The 26,533-nt window shown below is 35.2% G+C and overlaps 2 protein-coding genes across 2 annotated transcripts; both read left to right on the forward strand.

Moving 5' to 3' along the window:
- The first annotated feature begins 1,049 nt into the window (after window positions 1-1,049).
- On the forward strand, window positions 1,050-24,769 carry LOC125245648 (hemicentin-1-like). Its single transcript, XM_048156316.1, has 17 exons — window positions 1,050-1,123; window positions 1,238-1,609; window positions 1,698-2,003; window positions 2,402-2,695; window positions 2,936-3,032; window positions 8,288-8,306; window positions 8,423-8,516; window positions 13,215-13,592; window positions 13,711-14,028; window positions 14,109-14,393; window positions 20,640-20,705; window positions 21,111-21,488; window positions 21,608-21,925; window positions 22,005-22,289; window positions 22,889-22,976; window positions 23,797-23,863; window positions 24,018-24,769. The coding sequence occupies exons 1-17, from the start codon at window positions 1,072-1,074 to the stop codon at window positions 24,384-24,386; spliced, it is 3,786 nt and encodes a 1,261-aa protein (XP_048012273.1). The 5' UTR covers window positions 1,050-1,071; the 3' UTR covers window positions 24,387-24,769.
- LOC125245504 (myelin-associated glycoprotein-like) lies at window positions 11,894-17,743 on the forward strand. The gene is made up of 8 exons (XM_048156097.1): window positions 11,894-12,014; window positions 12,817-12,886; window positions 13,215-13,592; window positions 13,711-14,028; window positions 14,109-14,393; window positions 15,019-15,106; window positions 16,837-16,855; window positions 17,607-17,743. The coding sequence occupies exons 2-8, from the start codon at window positions 12,841-12,843 to the stop codon at window positions 17,703-17,705; spliced, it is 1,233 nt and encodes a 410-aa protein (XP_048012054.1). The 5' UTR covers window positions 11,894-12,014; window positions 12,817-12,840; the 3' UTR covers window positions 17,706-17,743.
- Window positions 24,770-26,533: the final 1,764 nt, after the last annotated feature.

A 26,533-nucleotide genomic window follows, 5' to 3' on the forward strand; every position in this document is an offset into this window, starting at 1 on the left:
TCCTAAATATACAATAAATTTGTAGGGAAAACGTGTGCTTAGATAATATATACAGGGGGTGGCTCAGTTTACCCAGTGGTACATTTGCTAACATACACTACCAGTCAAAAAGTATGGAAACATTACTATTTTTAATGTTTTTTAACGAAGTCTCTTATGCTCATTAAGGCTGCATTTATTTCATAATAGATACAGAAAAAAAATAATATTGTGAAATATTATTACAATTTAAAATTATGGTTTTCTAATTTAATATACTTTAAAATATAATTTATTTCTGTGATGCAAAGCTGAATTTTCAGCATCATTACTCCAGTCTTTAGTGTCACATGATCCTTCAGAAATCATTCTAATATGCTGATTTGATACTCAGTTATTATCAATGTTGAAAACAGTTATTGCTTAATATTTTTTTGGAACCTGTGATAACTTTTTCAGGATTCATTGATGAATAAAAGGTTAAAAAGAACAGCATTTATGCAAAATATAAATCTTTTCTAACAATATAAATCTTTACTATCACTTTTTATCAATTTAACACATCCGTGCTGAATAAAAGTATTCATTTGTTTAAAAAAAAATAAATAAAAAATTACTGACCCCAAACTTTTGAACGGTAGTGTATATTGTTACAAAAGATTTTTATTTTAAATAAATGCTGATATTTTTGTAACTTTTATTCATCAGAAAATCCTGAAAAAGTATCACAGGTTATAAAATAATATTAAGCAGCACAACTGTTTCCAACATTGATAATAAATCAGCATATTACAATGATTTCTGAAGGATCATGTGACACTGAAGACTGGAGTAATGATGCTGAAAATTCAGCTTTGATCACAGAAATAAATTATATTTTAAAGTATATTAAAATAGAAAACCATAATTTTAATTTGTAATAATATTTCACAATATTATTGTTTTTTTTCTGTATTTATTATGAAATAAATGCAGCCTTAATGAGCATAATAAACTTTTGACTGGTAGTTTTCTTTTTACTTTTTTTTTCATTCTTTCTTTTTTCAAGCTTGATTTTTTCCAACAGGTGGATGTTCATCACTGAATAAAAGGATGGATATCCGGACAGCAGAGAAAATAATTCTACTTATTTTTCTGTTGAAAGGTTTGGATATTTTTATGAATTAAATGTAAAAACTAGTTTAAATATTTTTAGAGCAATTTCTTGATTTTAAATTAATTCTTTAATAAATTAATGTTTGTGTTGTGTGTGTTGAAGGTGTTTGCTGTAGAGATTTCAGCATCAGTCTGACAGAGAAGATTGAAGCTCTCAGTGGATCATGTGTGATCATAAAGTGCACATTTGAGATTGAGGATGAATATGACAAATACCTCACTGAGAGTAATGCTACAGGATTGTGGCTTAAAGATGGATTTAATGTGAATAACCATCAAGTGTTTAACTCCAGAGATCCCAAACCTGATCACTTTAAAGGGAAAATAACTGGAAAACTACATGAGAAGAACTGCACCACTATCTTTTATGATGTTAGTTCAAATCATAATGGTAAATATTACTTCAGGATTGAGAGTGGTGCTCTGAAATACACCTACTCTGAAAGAGAAAACATCTCCACTATAAATGTCATTGGTGAGTGATTTGAGTCTTTTATTTTTAAATGAATGTGTTAAATGAATTATTGTCATTTTACTTAATCTTGTTTTTGTTTGTATTTCAGAGTCTCCCCCCAAACCCACAGTGAAGCTGTATGTGGTTCAGGATCAGGAGGAGGTGTTGGAGGGGAGCTCTGTGAGTCTGCGCTGCTCTGCTGAGACTCTCTGCTCCTCTCCTCCACCAACTCTCACATGGAGCTCCACTCCCAGAATCCCCCTCAGTGAGAGCAGCAGACAACAGGAGCTCATCTCTGATCTGAACTTCACTGCTGCTCACCGTCACCACAGAGTCACTTTCACCTGCACTATAACCTACCAGATACTGGACAAGAACAAAACAGCACAGGACAGCATCACATTACATGTCCAGTGTAAGTGATGCTTTATATCTGTTTTGACTTGTCAATCATGTTATTGTAAATTATATTCTGTGGCTAAAAACACATCAGTTTCTGTACTTCCCTCTTGAGTTTGTAATATTTTAATGTCTATTGTACTTGGTGCTTTGCTTTACTGACACTTATTAGCACTTTAGTTGAAGCATAATCTAAAATGAATGAATAAAACCTTCATTAGTTAAATCTAATGTAGAGCCAGGAACTAATACAGAAAACAAATCTCAGCTAGTGTCTGAATGTAAACTAAAATGAGTCATTAATATGTAAGCCATCTTCAGTGATTGTAAGCAATGTGAACTACAATAGAAAAGTTACTAAGAAAAGGTTCCAGTAGTTCTGCACAGACGTTTCTCGATCTTTCTCTCTATTAGATGCTCCTCAAATCTCCACTTCCTCCAGCTGTGTCAGTGGGGATGTAACTGAGTGTTTCTGTGAGGTTGATGGGAATCCCTCTCCTGAACTGGAGTGGCATCTGTCTGGACGTCCTGTCACTAACTCTTCAGACACGTTCATCAGTGAAGAGCGATTGAGCAGCACAGTCTTGAGGAGCTCCATCACTCTACATCAGTCACTCACACACACATCTCTGCAGTGTGTCGGCAGCAACACTCATGGCACTGCAAGAAAACTGTTTCAACTGAATCTCTCTCCTTTGCAGTGTACAGGTAATGTCTCCTCTGAACTAAAATTAAATTAAACAAAAAAGTTTTCTACCAATAAATATTCAAGTAGAACACAGATTCATCCTTTATTATTTTCAATCAATTTATGCATTTGCAGAATTTTCATTACTGAATGAACTAATGTTTTAACAACTATGACAGTATTAGGACTCTCTGTTTTCTCTCTTTCTACTGTGACTTATATTAATATTTCTGTTTTATGGGCATATTGTGTATTTTTAGATTATAAACAGGTTACAGTTTCCCTCCTGATCATATTAATGCTGATTCTGGTTTTGTACGCTCTGACTGTTGGACTTGGAATCTACAAAATTAGACAGTAAGTCCAGAGACGTCATGCCCATTCAAACCAAGACACGTGCCCAATCAGAATTTTCAACTAAATGAATTATGAATGCAACTGCCAAAAGACTTGATTTATAAGTATTAAAGGTGCAGTAAGCAATTTCTGAGAAACACTTTTGATATCTGAAATCAATCCAAACAACCACACCCCTCCCTTCATTGCTCCACCCCAAAATGCATGATCTCACAATGCAAGAGTGGATGTCTCTTTATAGGTCAAATTCACTGAATAGTTAATCTTTTAATGACACGTGTATACATATTTATTTAAATGGCAGAAAATGTGCTAAGGAATGTTTGTCACATGTGCAGCATGTTTCTCTGAAGGACTAAAGAGAACAGCCTCTTATTCCCAAAATGTGCTTCCAAACACAGGGATAAGGAGCAGTTACTGTGAAAACGTAGATAAAGTTTTATTATAAATGATAATAGTTAAAAATAGTTAGGAATGGGAATAGTTAAATAGGCAATAAAAGAGGTTTCTGCTGCTTTCCATACTTGAAAATGCAGGGCGATCACTGATAGTCCAGTTTAGTTGCAATTTTGCTTGGTTTGTTATAAAAATATATATTACATCAAGATTTGAAACCGGCCACCCATAAAATTACACCATGTGACCATCATGACTCACAGTCTAGTCTCGTGTATACTACATTTAGTTAAAGAGGCTAAACTGCCTCCCTGCCATAAATATGGTAGAACCATCACTTCTACCACTAAAGATCGCTTTATAAATAACCTTCCTGATCAGTTTCATCGCCTTAGCATACCAGACAGCTTAGAAGACCTCGATGTTGCAACAGAAACTATTGCCTCTGTCTTTTCCAGCACATTAGATTCAGTTGCTCCTTTGCGTTTAAAAAAGATTAAGGAATTTAATCCAATGCCATGGTACAGTGAGCACACTCGGGCCCTAAAAACAGCAGCTAGAAAAATGGAGCGCAGCTGGAAGAAAACAAAACTAGAAGTATTTCGCATTTCGTGGAGAGAGAAAATGATTGAGTACAGAAAGGCCTTAAAAACTGCTAGATCTGCCTATTTTTCTAAACTCTTAGAAGAAAATAAACACAACCCTAGGTATTTATTTGATACAGTGGCTAAATTAACCAGAAATAAAGCTTCAACTTCTGATGTTTCCAAAGAGCACAGCAGTAATGACTTTATGAACTTCTTTACTTGCAAGATTGATAATATTAGAGAGAAAATTATAACCATGCAACCGTCTACTACAGTATCGTGTCAGACATTGCATTGTAGTGTCCCTGAGGAAAAATTCATTTCATTTACTGCTTTAGGAGAGGAAGAATTGTCTAAACTTGTTAAATCATCAAAATCAACAACATGTATGTTAGACCCTATACCAACTAAGCTATTGAAAGAGATGCTTCCAGAAGTCATAGATCCCCTTCTTAATATTTTTAATTCATCTTTGTCATTAGGATACGTACCAAAAACTTTTAAGCTGGCTATTATTAAACCTCTTATTAAAAAACCACAACTAGATCCTAAAGAATTAGTCAATTACAGGCCGATCTCAAATCTTACTTTTCTGTCAAAAATACTAGAAAAGGCAGTTTCATCACAACTATGTTCCTTTTTAGAAAGAAATAATATCTGTGAGGATTTCCAGTCAGGATTTAGACCGTACCATAGTACTGAGACTGCTCTCATTAGAGTTACTAATGATTTGCTCTTATCATCAGATCGTGGTTGTATCTCTCTATTAGTGTTACTGGATCTTAGTGCTGCATTTGACACTATCGATCACAATATTCTCTTAAATAGACTTGAAAATTATGTTGGCATTAGTGGAATTGCATTGGCATGGTTCAAATCATACTTATCTGACCATTATCAGTTTGTAGTAGTAAACGATGAGATATCATATCGATCACAAGTTAAATATGGAGTACCGCAAGGCTCAGTACTAGGACCATTGCTTTTCACTCTGTACATGCTACCCTTGGGAGATATCATTAGGAAGCATGGCGTTAGTTTTCATTGTTACGCTGATGATACTCAGCTCTATATTTCTTCACGCCCTGACGAAACTTACCAATTCACAAAATTAACAGAATGCATAGCTGATATAAAAAACTGGATGACCAGTAATTTCCTACTACTAAATTCAGAAAAAACAGAGATTCTAATTTTTGGACCAAAAACTTCTTCACGTAATAACCATAGACTGTAAAAAAAATATGGACGTAGCGTCCGTGACGTCACCCATAGAGTTCTGAACAGCAGTTTTGACGCCTAAATGAGGCCGCGGCCATCTTAGCTGCGCGTCACCGCACGTCACTCCCGGATAACTGAAAATGGGCAAAGAGGCGGGGAGGTGGTTTGAGCTGATATGACTGGTTGCTGAAACCACGCCTGCCTAGCTCGACGTGACCATGTTAGCAGCAAAGGAGCTATATATCTATCTAAGATACGATCTAAAATATTAATGAAGATAAGTTTTATCATCAGAACGTTCTAAAGGTTTACTGTCAATCTACGGTGTTTTTTAAGATATAGATGCTCCAACACCAGTAGTGTTGGTTGTGCAAATAACAACATGGAAAATCAAATGGGACTTCATACCTTTATAATGAAATAGAGATCGCGAGATGAATCCAATCCGTGGCACTTGGGTAAAATATGAATGTCCATTGCAAAACAAAAAAACATGTCACATTTCTTCTGAATGATCTGCTCTCTGTCATCGTTCTTCAAGAAAGGATGCAATCTGAGCAGCGATCGTATCTAACAAACAAATGAGCCTGTGTCCAAAGTATATTTTTTTCAAAATAGTGCAGCAGTTTTAGTTATAATATCCAAGCAGTGCTGTCTGATTTTGATATCCTCCCGCCATTGTCATTGCAGTAAATCTCACAACCAAAACTTTCAGCCAATGCCACGATCCAACAACGTGTGTTCTGTGTCTCTTCCCCATGCATGCACATCTACACAGACACACATCAGTCTCGAATATTATGCAGCAAGCCATATTTTATAATTGTATAAAATAATCGAGCACAAATACGGCTGAGATGCCAAATTCAGCGGCAGCTGAGGTAACATGACGGCTCACAGACAGCAGCGCAATATACCTGTCACTCAAGTGACCACGCCCTTAATTATGCAGAACTTTAAGGCTTAATATAATTTAAACGGATAAGTTATAAAAAAATTCACCCCCCTCAGAGTTGTCATGAAGGGCAAAAATAGCAGTATAGACCAAAACCACAATTTGAACCAACTTGTAAACATGTTTTTTTCTGCTATAAACTTGGCCAATTTAACATGGGACTCTATGAGATTCTGCTCTCTTTTGGAGCCTGTCCCTAGCGGCCAGTCGATGAATCGCAGTTTAAGTTACTTCCGTATTGGCTTCACGAGAGAAACGGGGAGGTTGCCGCTTGGTAATAACCTAGAATACTGTATAACACTTGATGGCTGCTCTGTTAAGTCTTCGTCGTCAGCTAGGAACCTGGGTGTGCTCTTTGATACCAATCTTTCATTTGAAGGCCATGTTACTAGCATCTGTAAAACCGCTTTCTTCCATCTTAAAAATATATCTAAACTACGACATATGCTCTCAATGAAGAATGCAGAACAGTTAGTTCATGCGTTCATGACCTCAAGGTTAGATTACTGTAACGCTCTACTGGGTGGTTGTTCCTCCCGCTTGATAAATAAACTACAGCTCGTACAAAATGCAGCAGCTAGAGTCCTTACTAGAACTAGGAAGTATGACCATATTAGCCCAGTTCTGTCGTCACTGCATTGGTTTCCTGTTAAACATCATATAGATTTTAAAATCTTGTTAATTACTTACAAAGCACTAAATGGTTTAGCCCCCAAGTACCTAAGCGAGCTCTTAATGCATTATAGTCCTTCACGTTTATTGCGATCTCAGAATTCAGGCCAGCTGATAATACCTAGAATATCGAAATCAACTGCAGGCGGTAGATCCTTCTCTTATTTGGCACCTAAACTGTGGAACAACCTTCCTAGCATTGTTCGGGATGCAGACACACTCTGTCAGTTTAAATCTAGACTAAAAACGCATCTCTTTAACCTGGCATACACATAACACATTATATATTTATATTTTCAAATCCGTTAAAGGATTATTAGGCTGCATAAATTAGTTCAGCCGGAACCGGGAACACTTCCTATAACACCAGATGTACTTGTTACATCAGAAAAAGAATGGCATCTACGCTAATATTAGTCTTTCTGTTTATCCCGAGGTTTACCGTAGTCAACCGGATTCGGGGCCGTTTCCAGATGAGACCGATGACCGGTGCCTTGACACGACCACAACGCAGCCCTGTATCAGCAGAGATCGAGTCGACTAGATCATCCATTGTGAAGACATCATCAACACGACAGCCAGTGCCACAGTTTCCTCAAAATTATAATCACGATTATTAATCATGTTTATTCTATCAAAAGAGTAATGTAACTATGGCTATTTTGCAAGTTCTTTACCAACCTACACTTCACCCAAAAGGCCTGTAGGTGGCACAAAGACTTAAATTTAACCAACTATGATAACTTCGTTAGATGGTAAATCAATACAAAACATGGTTTTGGTGAGCGGTTTGTAATATGTATTCACATTAGATTTTAAAGCAACACAATTCGTTTGCAATAAGACAAACCAGATTCAAATTGCCAAAGCAAAGAAAAATCATTTCTAGCTGATCAACATTATGAAAACTGGTAAAACCTTTAGGAACTTCAAAAGATATAACTGTGAAATTCCTAATATTACTTCCAATATTTCCAAATTATGTTCATTTTCATAGAGCGGGCCAATATCGTGATGATTATTTAAAATCAATTGAGAGAAGCAGATATCGTTATCGTGATAAAATACGATTAATCGTGCAGCCCTAATTTAATTTAATTTGACTTGACATTTGATATTCAACAGTATCCTTGACATTTATTCAACAGTGCTTTTGATCTGCCTGCATTGACACTATTCTTTAAAAGGAAAAATTATATACTAATTATCAATGTAAAGCTGCTTTGACACAATCTGCATTGTAAAAAGCACTATATAAATGAAGGTGACTTGACTTGACATGACAGTGTTACAGGAAGAGAGTCAGATCTGTCACTGGTGTCTCATCCAAAAAAAAAAAAGTGCATCAAATAGTAAGAATGCATTTCTATAGAAAGATATTATAATGGACTAAACGCTAGTAACCTAATATCCTTTGTTTCCAGATTGTCCACCAAGCTGAAGGTGAGTCTTCTTTGTTATAAGGCCTGGATGTAGTAAGGTATGATATAGGTTGATGAAGATGATGATGATGATGAAGATGATGATGATGATGATGATGAGAGTGTTTTTGTTTTCAGGCTCAGAATGAGGCAGCAGACACATATGCTTCTCTTCAGCTCTCTGCTCCACCCTCTGAATATGAAACTTTGAACATTAAGAGAGATGACACACAATAAACAACAAATACAGGGAGTGCAGAATTATTAGGCAAGTTGATTTTCTGATCATATTTTTTTCCCAAGCACATTTTACCAATTCCAATCCACATCAATCTTAATAACTACTATTAATATTGTTTTTAATCATTTATAAGTGATATTTAATTGTTCATGAAGGCTGGAAATGAAAAATGCCTTATATTCAGGTGTGCAGAATTATTAGGCAAGTTTTCTTTTACAGGCAAAATGAGCCAAAAAAGAGATTTAACTCAGACTGAAAAGTCAAAAATTATTAAATACTCATGAGAAGGACGCAATACTAATGCAATACTAGAAATTGCAAAGTTAAAGCATGACCAAGGGACAGCAAAATGCTCATTGGGTCAGCGGGGTCAGACAAAAACAGGTGGAAAAGAAAAGACACATGTTAACTGCAAAATAATTAAGAATTAAGGTGAAGAATTAAGTGTGAAACCATCAGGAACCCTTTAGTCTCCAGCGCCACCATTTTCCAGAGCTGCAACCTACCTGGAGTCTCCAGAAGTGCAAGGTGTTAGGATCTCAGAGACTTAGGTTAGCTAAAGAATCCTAAAAAATGACCTGCACTTGATAAGAATCACAAGCTGAAGTGTTATAAAATACATGAAGACTGGGTTTTAATAGGGCTTATAGACAGACAGCTTGAGAATGACTCCTGATGGACCAGCACCACATCCTCTTGTACCACTGTTTGAAGAATTTATCCAGAATCTGGCAGTAAGGTGTTTGAGTTCACTTTTAGTCCATCTCTTATCCTGAAATGTCTGTCTTGCAGAGATGGACTAAAAATGATCTTCCAAAACTTACTGCCAGATTCTGGAAGATAAATTCTTCAAACAGTGGTACAAGAGGATGTGGTGCTGGTCCTTCAGGAGTCACTCTCAAGCTGTCTGTTTATAAGGCCTATAAAAACCCAGTCTTCATGTATTTTATAACACTTCAGCTTGTGATTCTTATCAAGTGCAGGTCATTTTTTAGGATTTTTTAGCTAACCTAAGTCTCTGAGATCCTAACACCTTGCACTTCTGGAGACTCCAGGTAGGTTGCAGCTCTGGAAAATGGTGGCGCTGGAGACTAAAGGGTTCCTGATGGTTTCACACATAATTCTTAATTATTTTGCAGTTAACGTGTCTTTTCTTTTCCACTTGTTTTTGTCTGACCCCGCTGACCCAATGAGCATTTTGCTGTCCCTTGGTCATGCTTTAACTTTGCAATTTCTAGTATTGCATTAGTATTGCGTCCTTCTCATGAGTATTTAATAATTTTTGACTTTTCAGTCTGAGTTAAATCTCTTTTTTGGCTCATTTTGCCTGTAAAAGAAAACTTGCCTAATAATTCTGCACACCTGAATATAAGGCATTTTTCATTTCCAGCCTTCATGAACAATTATATATCACTTATAAATGATTAAAAACAATATTAATAGTAGTTATTAAGATTGATGTGGATTGGAATTGGTAAAATGTGCTTGGGAAAAAAATATGATCAGAAAATCAACTTGCCTAATAATTCTGCACTCCCTGTACACATTTTATCTCTTTTTTGTTTTCTTCAGTCAGTTGTTCTTTCAGGATTTATACAATGCATGCATTTCCACACACACACACACACACACAAAAAAACTAAATACACATTAAAAAACATAAAAACCCAACTAATTTCACATGGATCCCATGTTGGATTCATTACAAAAGCATGAAGACCAAGCCTCACTGGCAACAAATATGCATTTTATGTAATATTTTATGGAAATCTGTTTAGTTGTTTGAAATAAATATTTATTTTCCCATTCAAGCACATTTGCTATTTGCTTGTCAGAAAAAAAAGGTTTAGATGGCTTGATTTGATAGATTCTGTGTCCCATTTTGCCTACTTATACTATGTCGTAAAAGTATGTACTCTTTTTGTAAACAAAAACTGGCCCCCTTTTTCTTTAATTACTATGTACTAACATTTATGTTTGGTGTACTATGATTTGGGACACACTACTTCAAATCTCAACTATTTAAGAAAGAGAAAAATAGCAAACAAAAAAAAGTATATTTGGATGTATTCTAATTTTTATTTAATCTAATATCTAATTTTTGTCTTTTTGTGGACTTTTATGGACTGTCTGGAAAAACAAAAACTTCTTTGTCTTGTAAAGTTCCCATTTATTACCATTAAGTTAATGCATGAGTTAACATGAACTAACAATGAGCAATATATTTATTAATCTTTCTTAATGTCAGTAAAAAATGTAACTGTTCAATTGTGTGTGCGTGTGTGTGTGTGTGTGTGTATGTATGTGTTGTAAAATAATAAACTACATGTGTCTTTTTGTACTCTTCTTTTGGTTTTGGATACTGCAGCTTTTCCCCATGATTCAGGCTTTTGCTTTCTAAAGATTATAGCCATAAATAAATGCTTTTAAGAAGTTAACATTCTTTTTCAAATTCCAGATATGGAGAAATGTCACAACACAGTTGTATTTTCTCATCTGAGCAACATATTCGAAATATATCTAAAAACCTAAATGCTGAAAGAATGCTGCTTTGTATCAAACCACCCATGTTCAGTCAGCGGTGTAGTGTGAATTCTGTCAGTAAATCACTGGTGGAGGTGCAGAGCAGTGATGTAGTGCAGATCTTGATGGAGTTGTAAGTTGTATTGCATCAAGTGGAGACAGTATGAATTCCAGTCTGAAGTGAGTGAGAATCTCTATGTCCTACTGACTCCAAACAGCTGAACTGAATTTTTTTCTTAGATTATTGAATTCACCAATGCAGTTTCCACCACATCTTTATTAGGAAAACATCGCAAGAAGATCTCCAGTCCTGTCATGATGCGTCATTATATTATTATGTAAAAATATAAAAGCTTTTTAAAGTGCTTCACAGTGTTTATCTGTGAATTTTCAGGAAATTCAGTAATGATTTAATTTAGTTATTAAGTTGGGATAGAAAGTAAATGGCCAGTTCATGTCTACATTGAGCTAATATGCATATATACATATATATATATATATATATATATATATATATATATATATATATATATACACACTATTTCCCTTTTCTGTTCAAAGATATGATTACGCTGTATCAGATGTTTTTGGGTTAAGAAAAAATTAAGCTCTTCTTAGTATATGAATGCTGAGCAGGAAACTGTAGGAACTGTCACATTTATTTTTTAATACCGGAATAACAGCACCTGAATATGTCTTAAAGTTTAAATCTTGAAGTACAGTATAATCAGTTTACTAAATTATTGATATATAATGTCGCTCTGTCTGTGAAATGTTGATGGTGGATACAGGAAGTTGTTCAGTAGCTGTCAGTCAGTATATCATGTTCACACAGCGCAGTTTCACTCAGTCTCAAATCATCGACAGACGCCAAAATACAGAACTTGGAGTCCTTGCAAGTCTTGAACTCTTTTTATTCTTCTTTAGATGTTTCTTCAGACGTGTTGATCAGTTTATTGAGCTGCTGTGAGTTCATAAATATGTTTCAGTATAATTACTAAAATGATCAGTTTACATTACTTTGAGGAGCTAAATTTATGATTTCTATGAGTTTATTTGGCAACACTTTACAATTAGGTTTCATTAGTTAACATTAGTTAATGTGATAACTAACATGAATTAACAATGAGCAATACATTTGTTACTGTATTTATTATTTGTTAATGTTAGTTAATAAAAATATAGTTGTTCATTGTTTGTTCATGTTAGTTCGCAGTGCATTATAATGTTACCAAATACTTTTGATTTCAAGAAGGTATGAGTAAATGTTGAAATGAATATTACGATTAATAAATGCTGAAGTATTGTTCATTCTTAGTTCATGTTAACTAAAGTAGTTAAAGGTAGGCTATAGTCCACCCAAAAATAAAAATTCTGTCATCATTTACTCACCCTCAAGTTGTTCCAAACCTGTATAAATTTCTTTGTTCTGTTGAACACAAAGGAAGATATTTTGAAGAATGTGAGAAACTGAACAGTTTTGGGGCACCAGTGACTTCCATAGTAGTTTTTTTTCCTACTATGGAAGTCAATGATGCCCCAAAGCGGCCTGGTTACAAACTTTCTTCAAAATATCTTCCTTTGTGAAATTTATACTGATTTGGAACAACTTGGGAGTGAGTAAATGATGACAGAATTTTCATTTTTGGGTGAACTATCCCTTTAACTAATGTTAACTACTAAAAACTTACTGTAAAGTGTTCATTTTTAGTTTATTAACCATTTATTTTTGTAATTTGTGTAGATTTACAAGTGTGTTTCTCCACAGGACTGAGCGTCTGTTAATGAAGAGATGAACACTGTAGAGAAAACGATTCTTTTCTCTTTTCTGCTACAAGGTGTGGTTTCCTTTCAATTCTTCACATCTTTTTTTTTTGAACAACAAAAGTGTGACGTGAATGAATGTGAATTGTGTGTGCTAAACTGTTATTCTGTCTATATGATACTATGTTGCTTCAGATAGTTTACTTAAGAACATTTAATGATCTGCTTATGTTTACCCTTTTAATAATGACCCTGTAATGCAAATTAATGTTTTGTAATGGGAAAAAAATAATAACTTTGTTTGTAGCATTTTGTATAACAACAGAAATGTGTTTGTCTCTCTGAATGCTTCAGTGTTTGTTTCTGCTTGTGACTGAATGATTTTCATCATGTGTGTTGAAGGTGTTTGCTGTAGAGATTTCAGCATCAGTCTGCCGGAGAAGATTGAAGCTCTCAGTGGATCATGTGTGATCATAAAGTGCACATTTGAGATTGAGGCCAAATATGACACAAACCTCACTGAGAGTGATGCTACAGGATTGTGGCTCAAAGATGAAACTGATGTGAATATCAATCTAGTGTTTAACTCCAGAGATCCCAAACATAATCCCTTTAAAGGGAAAATAACTGGAAAACTACATGAGAAGAACTGCACCACTGTCTTTTATAATGTTAGTTCAAATCATAATGGTAAATATTACTTCAGGATTGAGAGTGGTGCTCTGAAATACACCTACACTGAAAAAAACAAAAAAAAATTCTCCACTATAAATGTCATTGGTGAGTGATTTGAGAACTTTATTTATAAATGAATGTTAAATTATTATTATTATTTTTTTTTTTGTTGTTTTTGTCATGCCATCATTGTCACTTGATCTTGTATTTGTGTGTATTTCAGAGTCTCCTCCCAAACGAACAGTGAAGCTGTATGTGGAGCAGAAGGAGGTTCAGGATCAGGAGGAGGTGTTGGAGGGGAGCTCTGTGAGTCTGCGCTGCTCTGCTGAGACTCTCTGCTCCTCTCCTCCACCAACTCTCACATGGAGCTCCACTCCCAGAATCCCCCTCAATGAGAGCAGCAGACAACAGGAGCTCATCTCTGATCTGAACTTCACTGCTGCTCACCGTCACCACAGAGTCACTTTCACCTGCACTATAACCTACCAGATACTGGACAAGAACAAAACAGCACAGGACAGCATCACATTACATGTTCAGTGTAGGATGTTTTTGTGGCTTCAGTTCTTTTCTCTTCTACAAGAAGTTAATAATGTATAATATCATTCTTTCTTTTTTCAGATGCCCCTAAAATCTCTCCCTCCTCCAGTTGTAACAGAACTGATGTAACTGAGTGTTTCTGTGAGGTTGATGGGAATCCCTCTCCTGAACTGGAGTGGCATCTGTCTGGACGTCCTGTCACTAACTCTTCAGACACGTTCATTAGTGAAGAGCGATTGAGCAGCACAGTCTTGAGGAGCTCCATCACTCTACATCAGTCACTCACACACACATCTCTGCAGTGTGTCGGCAACAACACTCATGGCACTGAAAGAAAACTGTTTCAATTGCTTCCCTCTGTTTCACGTGAGTTTCAGTTCTGTGATTCATCCCATAGAACACAAATTAAGTATGGGCCTGTCCCAAATGGCACACTTGATGTGCTCTTGCGGTCTTGTTGACTTACAGTGGCCGCTGTGCGTGTGTCTGTTAAGTCCACAAGATATGTCCCATTGTTATTTTAGGTTTCAGAAGGGTGATTGTGAGCGCCTCCTTTGGCGATCGATATGCGTCCTCGATGTACACATTTTCTGAGCCTGTAATCCAGAGATCTACACAGCAGACTTCTTCTGAACAGTCAAAATGGCATTATGTCACAAAAGTGTGGACTCAGAGGAAAATCGCGAGGGCTTAGGGTTCAATTTGGGACAGGGTCTATCTCTATCCATCCCACCCATTCTCCATATCACTTATCCTCTGCAGGGTTTTGGGAAATTGAGTATCTGTCAACCAATGATTAGTAAATGAAAAAAGTCGTAACAGCATCAGTCATTAATGCTAATGCTAATCTCTCACTTTTTTATATCGTTCTATGTTCCTGCCATCGTTCTTATTTTGTTGTTTCAAGATTACGATATAACTCACTAGCCCTTGTTTAATTGAATCAGTGAATCATCAGTGGTTTTCCAAACACTCCTTTATTCTTCTTTAGATTCAAATCATTCCTCTGTGATGATTGGAGTTGCTGTTGCAGCTGTGCTGGTCATTATGTTCTGTGTCATTACATGGATCTGTGTACGGTAGGTGAACGACACATACAGTTGAGCTCAAAAGTTTACATACTCCTTGCAGAATCTTTGAAAATGTGAATAATTTTAACAAAATAAGAGAGATTATACAAAATGCATGTTAATTTTAATTTAGTACAGTCCTAAATAAGATATTTTACATAAAAGATGTTTACATATGGTCAACAAGACAAAAAATAGCTGAATTTATAAAAAATGACCCCGTTTAAAAGTTTAAATACCCTTGATTCTTAATACTGTGTGTGGTTACCTGGATGAACTATGACTGTTAGTTTGTTTTGTGATGGTTGTTCATGAGTCTCTTGTTTGTTCTGAACAGTTAAACTGCCCAACATTCTTCAGAAAAATCCACCAGGTTTTGCAGGATCTTACGTTTTCAAGCATTTTTTGCATATTTGGACCCTTTCCAGCAGTGACTGTATGATTCTGAGATCCATCTTTTCACACTGAGGACAATTGAGGGACTCAAACACAACTATTAAAAGGGTTCAAACATTCACTGATTCTCCAGAAAGAAACACGATGCATTAAGAGCCGAGGGGTGAAAACTTTTTGAATTTGAATATCGAGGTAAATTGTACTTAATTTGTCTTCCAGGAAATGTGAAAATATCTTCTTTTGCTTCCGAAGGGCAGTAAATGAAAAAATCTCACATTTAAACAAAATAAGAAAAATTTGAACTTCTTCATCCTGTTCAAAAGTTTTCACCCCCTGACTCTTAATGCATCGTGTCAGGACCTGGAGGATTTTTCTGAAGAACAGAGTTCAGTTTAACTGCTCAGAACAAACAAGAGACTCATGAACAATCATCACAAAACAAACTAACAGTCATAGTTCATCCAGGTAACCACACACAGTATTGAGAATCAAGGGTATGTAAACTTTTAAACGGGGTCATTTTTTATAAATTGTATTTGTATACATTGTACATGTATTTTTAATTTAGAAATTTCAAATATGTTCATCATAGAAGTGATGTATTTAAATCATGGTATTTATGAATTGCATTTTTACATAATGATTTTTGAACAAATGAATAGATCAAGACAAAAATGTATGAATGTTATTGCTTTATAAAACAAAATATCAAACCAAGAAAACCTTTAATTAAAAAAGAAAATAGGACAAGCAAAACATTTCATGAAAATAAATGAATTAGCATTTAAGTGATTAAAAATAGATATAAAATTCAAAATGAACATGAAACGTATTTTGACACTACACTTAGTGGTCGTCAGAGACTAATGTGAAAAACAACTCTATGGTTATTTCACACATCCACTAAAAACCACCAGTTGAGCAAAAATAAATAGAGAAGTTCTGAGAAAAGCTCTTACATCAGTTGTTTGCAGATGCCACTTGATTTGCCATTTTTTATCTGCATTGTTAAGGACATTCAGACATTTTTAAGTATAACTAATGTGTCCAAAACATTCGGGGGGTCACTGCACAAGTTGATTCACCTGCCAGTCACATCTGACTTATGATTTTGCTCTCTGTAAAGCTAGCATGTAACTGATATTAAACATTAACACATGTTTTCAGAGAATATATATATATATATATATATATATATATATATATATATATATATATATACATATACATATATATAGTGCAGGACGCTTCTGACTAAGTCATTCAAACAGTAAGATTGAATTTCTATGTAGAGCGATATTTGAATGGACTAAACATTAGTAACATATATTCTTTGTTTCCAGATTGTCCACCAAGTGGAAGGTGAGTCTTCTTTGTTATAAGGCCTGGATATATTAAAGGATTAGTCCACTTTCAAATAATTTTTTCCTGATAATTTACTCACCCCCATGTCATCCAAATGGTTGAAGTTCAAAATGACAGTTTCAGTGCAGCTTCAAAGGGCTTTAAACGATACCAGATGAGGAATAAGGGTCTTATCTAGCGAAACGATCAGTCGTTTTCTAAAAGAAAAAATACAGCTTTATAAACACAAATGATCCGCATTGCAAGTGGTTCCGCCTGGAACTGGCGTCGCATTCGTTCCGTAAGTAGAATAGGGAAGGCGTAGGACATACAGCGGAAGCTTTTTGAAGAATACGGAAAGCTGAAGCACTCGCAACTTGATCATTTGTGTTTATAAAGCATATACATTTTTTTGTTAGAAAAAAGAAAATGACCAATCGTTTCGCTAGATAAGACCCTTATTCCTCATCTGGTATCGTTTAAAGCCCTTTGAAGCTGCACTGAAACTGTAATTTTGACCTTCAGTCATCTGGAGTCCATTGATGTCCACTATAAGGAGAAAAATCCTGGAATGTTTTCATCAAAAACCTTCATTTCTTTTCGACTGAAGAAAGAACGACATGGACATCTTGGATGACATGGGGGTGAGTAAATTATCAGGAAAATCTTATTTGAAAGTGAACTAATCCTTTAAGGCATGATATAGGTTGATGATGATGATGATGATGAAGATGATGATGCTGGTGTTTGAGAGTGTTTTTGTTTTCAGGCTCAGAATGAGGCAGCAGACACATATGCTTCTCTTCAGCTCTCTGCTCCACCCTCTGAATATGAAACTTTGAACATTAAGAGAGATGACACACAATAAACAACAAATACACATTTTATCACACACACACACACACACACACACACACACACGTACACACACACACACACACACACACACACACACATATATATATATATATATATATATATATATATATATATATATATATATATATATATATATATAGATAGATATAGATATATATATAGATATATATAGATATATATATAGATATTTTTTTAAACCTCTATGTACTTACATTTAAATTAATAATTTGATACAATGCACTTGTTGTGTACATACGTTTTTACATTGTACTTATATTTTAAAAAATACCTTCAAGTAATTACAGCTGTAACTATTAATTTCTGCAATTACATCTATAATTGCATAATTGTTGAACCTTCCCTTACACTTTAATGTAATTCATTTTCGAGGAGCTCATTGCTTCTTCTGTTAAACTGCCAACAGTGATTGTAAATTAATTGCCTAAATTATTACATTATTTAATAACTGCATTCTTAAATTGTGATGTTGACATGCATTCTCTGTAAAGCTGCTTTGAAATGATATGTATCGTGAAAAGCGCTATACAAATAAATGTGAATTGAAATTGAATAAAGTGTGACCGAAACAAGTAGTTATCTATGTAGCAGAAGAGTAGTCTTTGGGACACACCTGAACTACTACATCATAACTGCGTTCTCCTGTCAATCATCCTGTATCCTCATATACACATTCCACATTCAATTTAATTCAATTTACACTGCTCAAACAAATCTTCTTAATGGTTCTACGGGCCTTTCATTATAAGAAATCTGATCATGATTCTTTTTTTTCTTTTTCTTTTTTTTGTATTTCTGAACCAAATCCTCATCCAAAGTGCAATGGTTTGTGTGCAATGTTAGACTGTTCATGGATCCACACATCTACTGGGATAAGTAAACCATCTGAGTAGGTTTGGTATATGATTTGGGACACACTTATTGTAATCTCACAAACTATTTAGAAAAGGGAAAGATTACAAAAAATGTATATGTGCATGTATCTAATTTTTATTTAATCTATTTTTATTTAATCTCATTTGTGTCTTTTTGTGGACTATTATATGGATCTTTGTTAGTGTAATATCTAATTGTTAATTGTTTGTTCATGTTAGTTCAGAGTGCATTAACAAATGTTGACAAATCCAGCTTTGGACTAAAAGTGTATCAGTAAATGTTGAAATCACCACTGAGTAAAATTAACAGTTTCTGAAGAAGTAGGGAAGTGTTTATTGTTAGTTCATGTTCACTAACATTAACTTCACTGGTGGAGGTGCAGAGCAGTGATGTAGTGCAGATCTTGATGGAGTTGTAAGTTGTATTGCATCAAGTGGAGACAGTCTGAATTCCAGTCTGAAGAGAGTGAGCATCTCTATGTCCTACTGACTCCAAACAGTAAAGAACTGAATTTTTTTCTTAGATTATTGAATTCACCAATGCAGTTTCCACCACTGCTTTATTAGGAAAACATCGCAAGAAGATCTCCAGTCCTGTCATGATGCCACAGTATATGATTATGTAAAAATATAAAAGCTTTTTAAAGTGCTTCACAGTGTTTATCTGGGAATTTTCAGGAAATTCAGTAATGGCTTAGTTTAGTTGTTAAAGGGATAGTTCACCCAAAAATGAAAATTCTATCATCATTTACTCACCCTCAAGTTCCAAATCTGTATACATTTTTTTGTTGAACACAAAGGAAGATATTATGAAGAAAGTTTGTAACCAGGCCACTTTGGGGCACCAATGACTTCCATAGTAGGAAAAAAACTATATGGAGAAGTCAATGGTGCCCCAAAACTGTTCAGTTTAACACATTCAACAGAACAAAGAAAATTATACAGATTTTGAACAACTTGAGGTTGAGTAAATGATGACAGAATTTTCATTTTTGGGTGAACTATCCCTTTAAGTTGGGATAGAAAGAAATGGCCAGTTCATGTCTACATTCGCTGCTGATGAGCTAATATGCATATATATATATATATATATATATATATATATATATACTATTTCCCTTTTCTGTTCAAAGATATGATTACACTGTATCAGATGTTTTTGGGTTAAAGAAAAAAACGAAGCTCTTCTTAGTACATGAATGCTGAGCGTGAAACTGATGGAACTGTCACATTTATTAAAAGCAACTAAATATGTCTTAAAGTTCAAAACTTGAAGTACAGTATAATCAGTTTACTAAATTATTGATATGTAATGTTGCTCTGTCTGTGAAATGTTGATGGTGGATACAGGAAGTTGTTCACTAGCTGTCAGTCAGTATATCATGTTCACTCAGCACAGTTTCACTCAGTCTCAAATCATCGGCAGACGCCAAAATACAGAACTTGGAGTCCTTCTGCATTTAGGGAAAAAAATACATTTTTTCCTCATCTCTGGCAAGTCTTGAACTCTTTTTATTCTTCTTTAGATGTTTCTTCAGACGTGTTGTTCAGTTTATTGAGCTGCTGTGAGTTCATAAATATCTGTTCAGTATAATTACTAAAATGATCAGTTTTCATTCCTTTCAGGAGCTAAATTTATGATTTCTATGAGTTTATTTGGCAACACTTTACAATTAGGTTTCATTAGTTAACATTAGTTAATGTGTTAACTAACATGAATTAACAATGAGCAATACATTTGTTACTGTATTTATTATTTGTTAATGTTAGTTAATAAAATTATAATTGTTCATTGTTTATGTTAGTTCACAGTGCATTATAATGTTAACAAATACTTTTGATTTTAAGAACGTATGAGTAAATGTTGAAATGAACATTATGATTAATAAATGCTGAAGTATTGTTCATTCTTAGTTCATGTTAACTAATGTTAACTACTGAAAACTTACTGTTAAGTGTTTATTTTTAGTTTATTAACCATTTATTTTTGTCATTTGTGCAGATTTACAAGTGTGTTTCTCCACAGGACTGAGCGTTTGTTAATGAAGAGATGAACACTGTAGAGAAAACGATTCTTTTCTCTTTTCTGCTACAAGGTGTGGTTTCCTTTCTCTGCTTCACATCTATTTTTAAACAACAAAAGTGTGATGTGAATAAATGTGAATTCAAGTGCTAAACTGTTATTCTCTATGTGATACTATGGTGCTTCAGATAGTTTACTTACAGACACTTCAGAACATGTATACAATGTTGAATTTTCTCATGACTTGAAAAGAATATTATTACTATTTTAATTAAATTATTTTACTGTTGTTCCTGTTCTGCTTATGTTTACCCTTTTAACAATGACCCTGTAATGCAAATTAATGTTTTGTAATGGGAAAAAAATAATGATTTTGTTTGTAGCATTTTGTATAACAACAGAAATGTGTTTGTCTGTCTGAATGCTTCAGTGTTTGTTTCTGCTTGTGACTGAATGATTTTCATCATGTGTGTTGAAGGTGTTTGCTGTAGAGATTTCAGCATCAGTCTGCCGGAGAAGATTGAAGCTCTCAGTGGATCATGTGTGATCATAAAGTGCACATTTGAGATTGAGGCCAAATATGACACAAACCTCACTGAGAGTAATGCTACAGGATTGTGGCTCAAAGATGAAACTGATGTGAATATCAATCTAGTGTTTAACTCCAGAGATCCCAAACATAATCCCTTTAAAGGGAAAATAACTGGAAAACTACATGAGAAGAACTGCACCACTGTCTTTTATAATGTTAGTTCAAATCATAATGGTAAATATTACTTCAGGATTGAGAGTGGTGCTCTGAAATACACCTACACTGAAAAAAACAAAAAAAAATTCTCCACTATAAATGTAATTGGTGAGTGATTTGAGAACTTTATTTATAAATGAATGTTAAATTATTATTATTATTATTATTATTTTTTTTTTTTGTCATGCCATCATTGTCACATATTCTTGTATTTATGTGTATTTCAGAGTCTCCTCCCAAACGAACAGTGAAGCTGTATGTGGAGCAGAAGGAGGTTCAGGATCAGGAGGAGGTGTTGGAGGGGAGCTCTGTGAGTCTGCGCTGCTCTGCTGAGACTCTCTGCTCCTCTCCTCCACCAACTCTCACATGGAGCTCCACTCCCAGAATCCCCCTCAATGAGAGCAGCAGACAACAGGAGCTCATCTCTGATCTGAACTTCACTGCTGCTCACCGTCACCACAGAGTCACTTTCACCTGCACTATAACCTACCAGATACTGGACAAGAACAAAACAGCACAGGACAACATCACATTACATGTTCAGTGTAAGATGTTTTTGTGGCTTCAGTTCTTTTCTCTTCTACAAGAAGCTAATAATGTAAAATATCATTCTTTCTTTTTCAGATGCCCCTAAAATCTCTTCCTCCTCCAGTTGTAACAGAACTGATGTAACTGAGTGTTTCTGTGAGGTTGATGGGAATCCCTCTCCTGAACTGGAGTGGCATCTGTCTGGACGTCCTGTCACTAACTCTTCAGACACGTTCATCAGTGAAGAGCGATTGAGCAGCACAGTCTTGAGGAGCTCCATCACTCTACATCAGTCACTCACACACACATCTCTGCAGTGTGTCGGCAACAACACTCATGGCACTGAAAGAAAGCTGTTTCAACTGCTTCCCCCTGTTTCACGTAAGTTTCAGTTCTGTGATTCATCCCATAGAACACAAATTAAGTATGGGCCTGTCCCAAATGGCACACTTAATGTGCACTTGCGGTCTTGTGGGCTTACAGTGGCCGCTGTGCGTGTGTCCGTTAAGTCCATAAGATGTGTCCCATTTGTTATTTTAGGTTTCAGAAGGGTGTTTGTGAGCACCCCCTTTGGCGATCGATCTGCGTCCCCGATGTACACATTCGATGCAGACTTCTTCTGAACAGTCAAAGTGGCATTACGTCACAAAAGTGTGGACTCGGAGGAAAATCGCGAGGGCTTAGGGTTCAATTTGGGACAGGGTCTATCTCTATCCATCCCACCCATTCTCCATACCGCTTATCCTCTGCATGGTTTTGGGAAATTTAGTATCTGTCAACCGATGATTTGTAAATGAAAAAAGTCGTAACAGCATCAGTCATTAATGCTAATGCTAATCTCTCACTTTTTTATCATTCCTATGTTCCTGCCATCGTTCTTATTTTGTTGTTTAAAGATTACGATATCACTCACTTGCTCTTGTTTAATTGAATCAGTGAATCATCAGTGGTTTTCCAAACACTCCTTTATTCTTCTTCAGGTTCGAATCATTCCTCTGTGATGATTGGAGTTGCTGTTGCAGCTGTGCTGGTCATTATGTTCTGTGTCATTACATGGATCTGTGTACGGTAGGTGAACGACACGTCATATGTCAACATACATGTTGTGACCATCAAGTAAAAAGTAACACGTTTCCTTCAGAATAGCTGAGTTTAGACACCTTAATTGTCACACCTTTTTCAAGTAAAAAGCTTTTTTAATAATTATTAATTAAGTGCTTTGCCACTAATTATGGGCAATTTCTGCTCCTCTAAAATATCAACATGTATTTTAATTGAGAAATTACAAACATGTTCATCATGTAGTAATATATTCAAATCATAGTATGTATGAATTGCATTTTTACATAATGTATGTTTGAACAAATTAATAGATCTAAGCAAAAAAAAAAAAAAAAAGAATGAATGTTGTTACATTATACAACAAAATATCAAACCAAGAGGCATTTATTAAAAAAAAAATAATTAAAAAGTTTCACAAACATTAGCAAAATTAATTAGCATTTAATTTATCAAAAATAGTTATACAATTCAAAATGAACACAAACATATTTTGACACTATACTTATGACACTTGCATATGATGAACGACACTATTGTTACTTCACACATCCACTAAAAACCACTTTGACCCAAGTTGGCTTAGCAAAATATAAAAAACAGAATAGAGAAGTTAGTTTTGAGAAAAGCTCTTGCATCATTTGTTTGCAGACGCCACTTTCTTTGTCATTTTACCTGCAATGTATTTTTAAGTGTGACTAAGGTGTCCTTTTTGGGGGTCACTGCACAAGTTGATTTAATTATATAAGCCAGTCCTCTCTGACTTGTGGTTTTGTTATCTGTGAAGCTAGTATATAACTGATATTAAACATGAACCTGTGTTTTTCAGAAAAAAGAGTATGAAACTTCAGCAGACTAGAAGAGAAGATGCTACAAGAAGCATTTCGACCAGTGATGTGAGTTACAAATGACACACAGAATCACACAAACGATTTATTCACTACACAGAAATGTTGTAAAGAAGTTTGTAAAGAAACATAAATACACTTTTTACCAAACTAACTGCTGAACAATTTACACAGACACAATTCAACCCTGTCAATCTTTTAGGCCATTCCATGCGAGAATGAAGAGGAGTCTGTTTATGCCAATAATGTCATGATGTCTTCTGCTGGAACTGCTACAGAAAATCCAGAATCACTCATTTATTCCTCCATTGATTTAAAAAACGTTACACCAGAGTCACAAGAGTTCGGGAACATCTCTTCACTTCATGCCGAATATGCTGTGGTCAAACATTGTTCTGGAGGAGTGTCAAAGGCAGAGAGCTCAACGGGAGAGTCTTCAAGAGCGATAGAGGCACCGGTGATTGTGAGTGCAGATGGAGTTACTAAACAAACAGAGTCAAAGGATTCAGAGGAAGAGCTGGTTACTGACTCCTCTCAGCTTTATGCAAGGGTTAAACGTCGCAACCCATAGGAAACTTCAGCAGGGGTGTTTTTTGAATAGTAAAACGATTGTATTTGCTTTTGGATAGTACAAAGATGGTATTCCAGTGGTATATACAAGTAGTAATCAATCAGTATCAAGACATAACCATGGTACTGGTGCCACCAAGCACCAAAAGAGCTTTTTTTCTTGTCTCATTTGTTGTTTTATACATCATAATGGACTCTTTTTTTCTTGGCAGAATTTTGAATACATGTAAGATTAGGTTTTTAATAATTAATAATTAATAATTAATAATTTCAACTCCAATTAGTATTCATGCCTCACATTATTTATTTACCTGGCTGACTTTATCCTTTACATATTGCTGTGTATTCTCTTTCTGTTTCTACAGGCAAACATTGTAAATATTCAGAGAGAAGTTTGATTAAAATCAGTTTTAAAAATATTCCAGTGGTTGTCACTTTATTTTTTTGAACACAGTCAATGTAGAGTATATTACATTTCATGTCACTGCAAAAAAAAAAACAAAAGCACAAGTTGGTCCAATGGAGGCTGCTTGACCAATTAAATTTTTCCTTTTTTTTTTTTTTTTTTTTTTTTTTTTTTTTTTTTACTTATTGGTATTGCAAAATTGTGGTAATCAGACGTTTATAGAGTGCCCCAGGGATGACGCATTTTTGTAGGCAAAACCCGGAAGCGAGTTAGCATTTTAGGACTTCCGGTTCCAACGCCGTAAAGTCTATGGGTTTTTTGAATGGGTTTTTGCTAAATCGCCTGAAATAAGGTCTGTGGTTAACAAAGCCTCTAAATACTTTCACATTTTGATCTATGACATAAAACACACCAGTTATAACCCACTTGTGATTTTTTATTAACTTTTACTGTGTCTTAAAATCGGCGGTTGCTAACAAATTGCTAAAAGGGACTACTTCCTTTGGCGGGGACTTTAGACGTCATCATTAAAAACGGGACATTTGGACAGCATTTCTCATAAAAAAGTGGAAAAGTATTCATAACAGCACAGATCATAATCAGCGAGCATGTTTTTAAATAACGTTGTTTTCTAAATACAGTTTGAGGAAGCTTGGTGGTGACGACGTTGATCCGCGACCATGGTGTGCTGTAATCCGTTTATAGCCTACTGTTAGCCTTTTATATCCGACCACTTTATTTAGGCTTCAAAATCTATAAATGTTGTGTTCACTTGTAAAGATCATCTTGATAGACAAAACGTGTAAGTGTCATAACCATTTGTTAAACACAGAGCTTATTTTCTGCGATTTTCCAAAAGTCTATGGGAAAAATGCATAGGCTTTCAACTGAGGGAACCCATGCGCCGCTAACTTCTGGGTTGGCCTACAAAAACGCGTCATCCCTGGGGCACTCTATAGCAGTGTTTCTCAACTCTATTTCTGGAGACACACCAACACTACGGGTGCTTCTCATTTCTTATTTGTGCATCCTCATTTGCTTCCCTCACTTCCTTTCCTCTTGTCTTAACTCCACCCCCTTAGGATAAGAGGGAAGGACACACCTGTGACTCATGACTCTTCAGGAAGCTTCCTCACTCCTCGTGGTGCAATTAGAGAATTGAGATGTCTTTTAAATTGGCTGAGTTCAATCAGTTTCCGGGTCACAGGCTAGAGGACGGAGGAGTGAGGAAATGAGGAAGCATCAATTAAAGCACATTAAGTACAGTATTTCACAGAGGTCTCCCCACACCTGCTCCCCATTCACACCTGAGACCTTGTAACACTAATGTGTCACATGACACCGGGGAGAAAAAATGGCTAATTGGGCCCAATATGGACATTTTCACTTAGGGGTGTACTCACTTTTGTGGCCAGTGGTTTAGACATTAATGGCTGTGTTGAGTTTTTTTTGAGGGGACAGCAAATTTACACTAATATACAAGCTGTACACTCACTACTTTACATTGTAGCAAAGTGTCATTTCTTCAGTGTTGTCACATGAAAAGATATAATAAAATATTTACAAAAATGTGAGGGGTGTACTCACTTCTGTGAGATACTGTAATTTAAGTTTAACAAGAAGCTAACAAGGCACAGGTGAGACTAATTAAACACAATGGAGACTAACAAATTTTCAGAAACTCCGGTTGCAATGTTGTCGTGTAGCCGGTGAAACTGGAGATTTGGGCTTGTGACGTCAGA

This window comes from Megalobrama amblycephala, linkage group LG14 (assembly GCF_018812025.1).
Source record: "Megalobrama amblycephala isolate DHTTF-2021 linkage group LG14, ASM1881202v1, whole genome shotgun sequence".
Taxonomy (NCBI): domain Eukaryota; kingdom Metazoa; phylum Chordata; class Actinopteri; order Cypriniformes; family Xenocyprididae; genus Megalobrama; species Megalobrama amblycephala.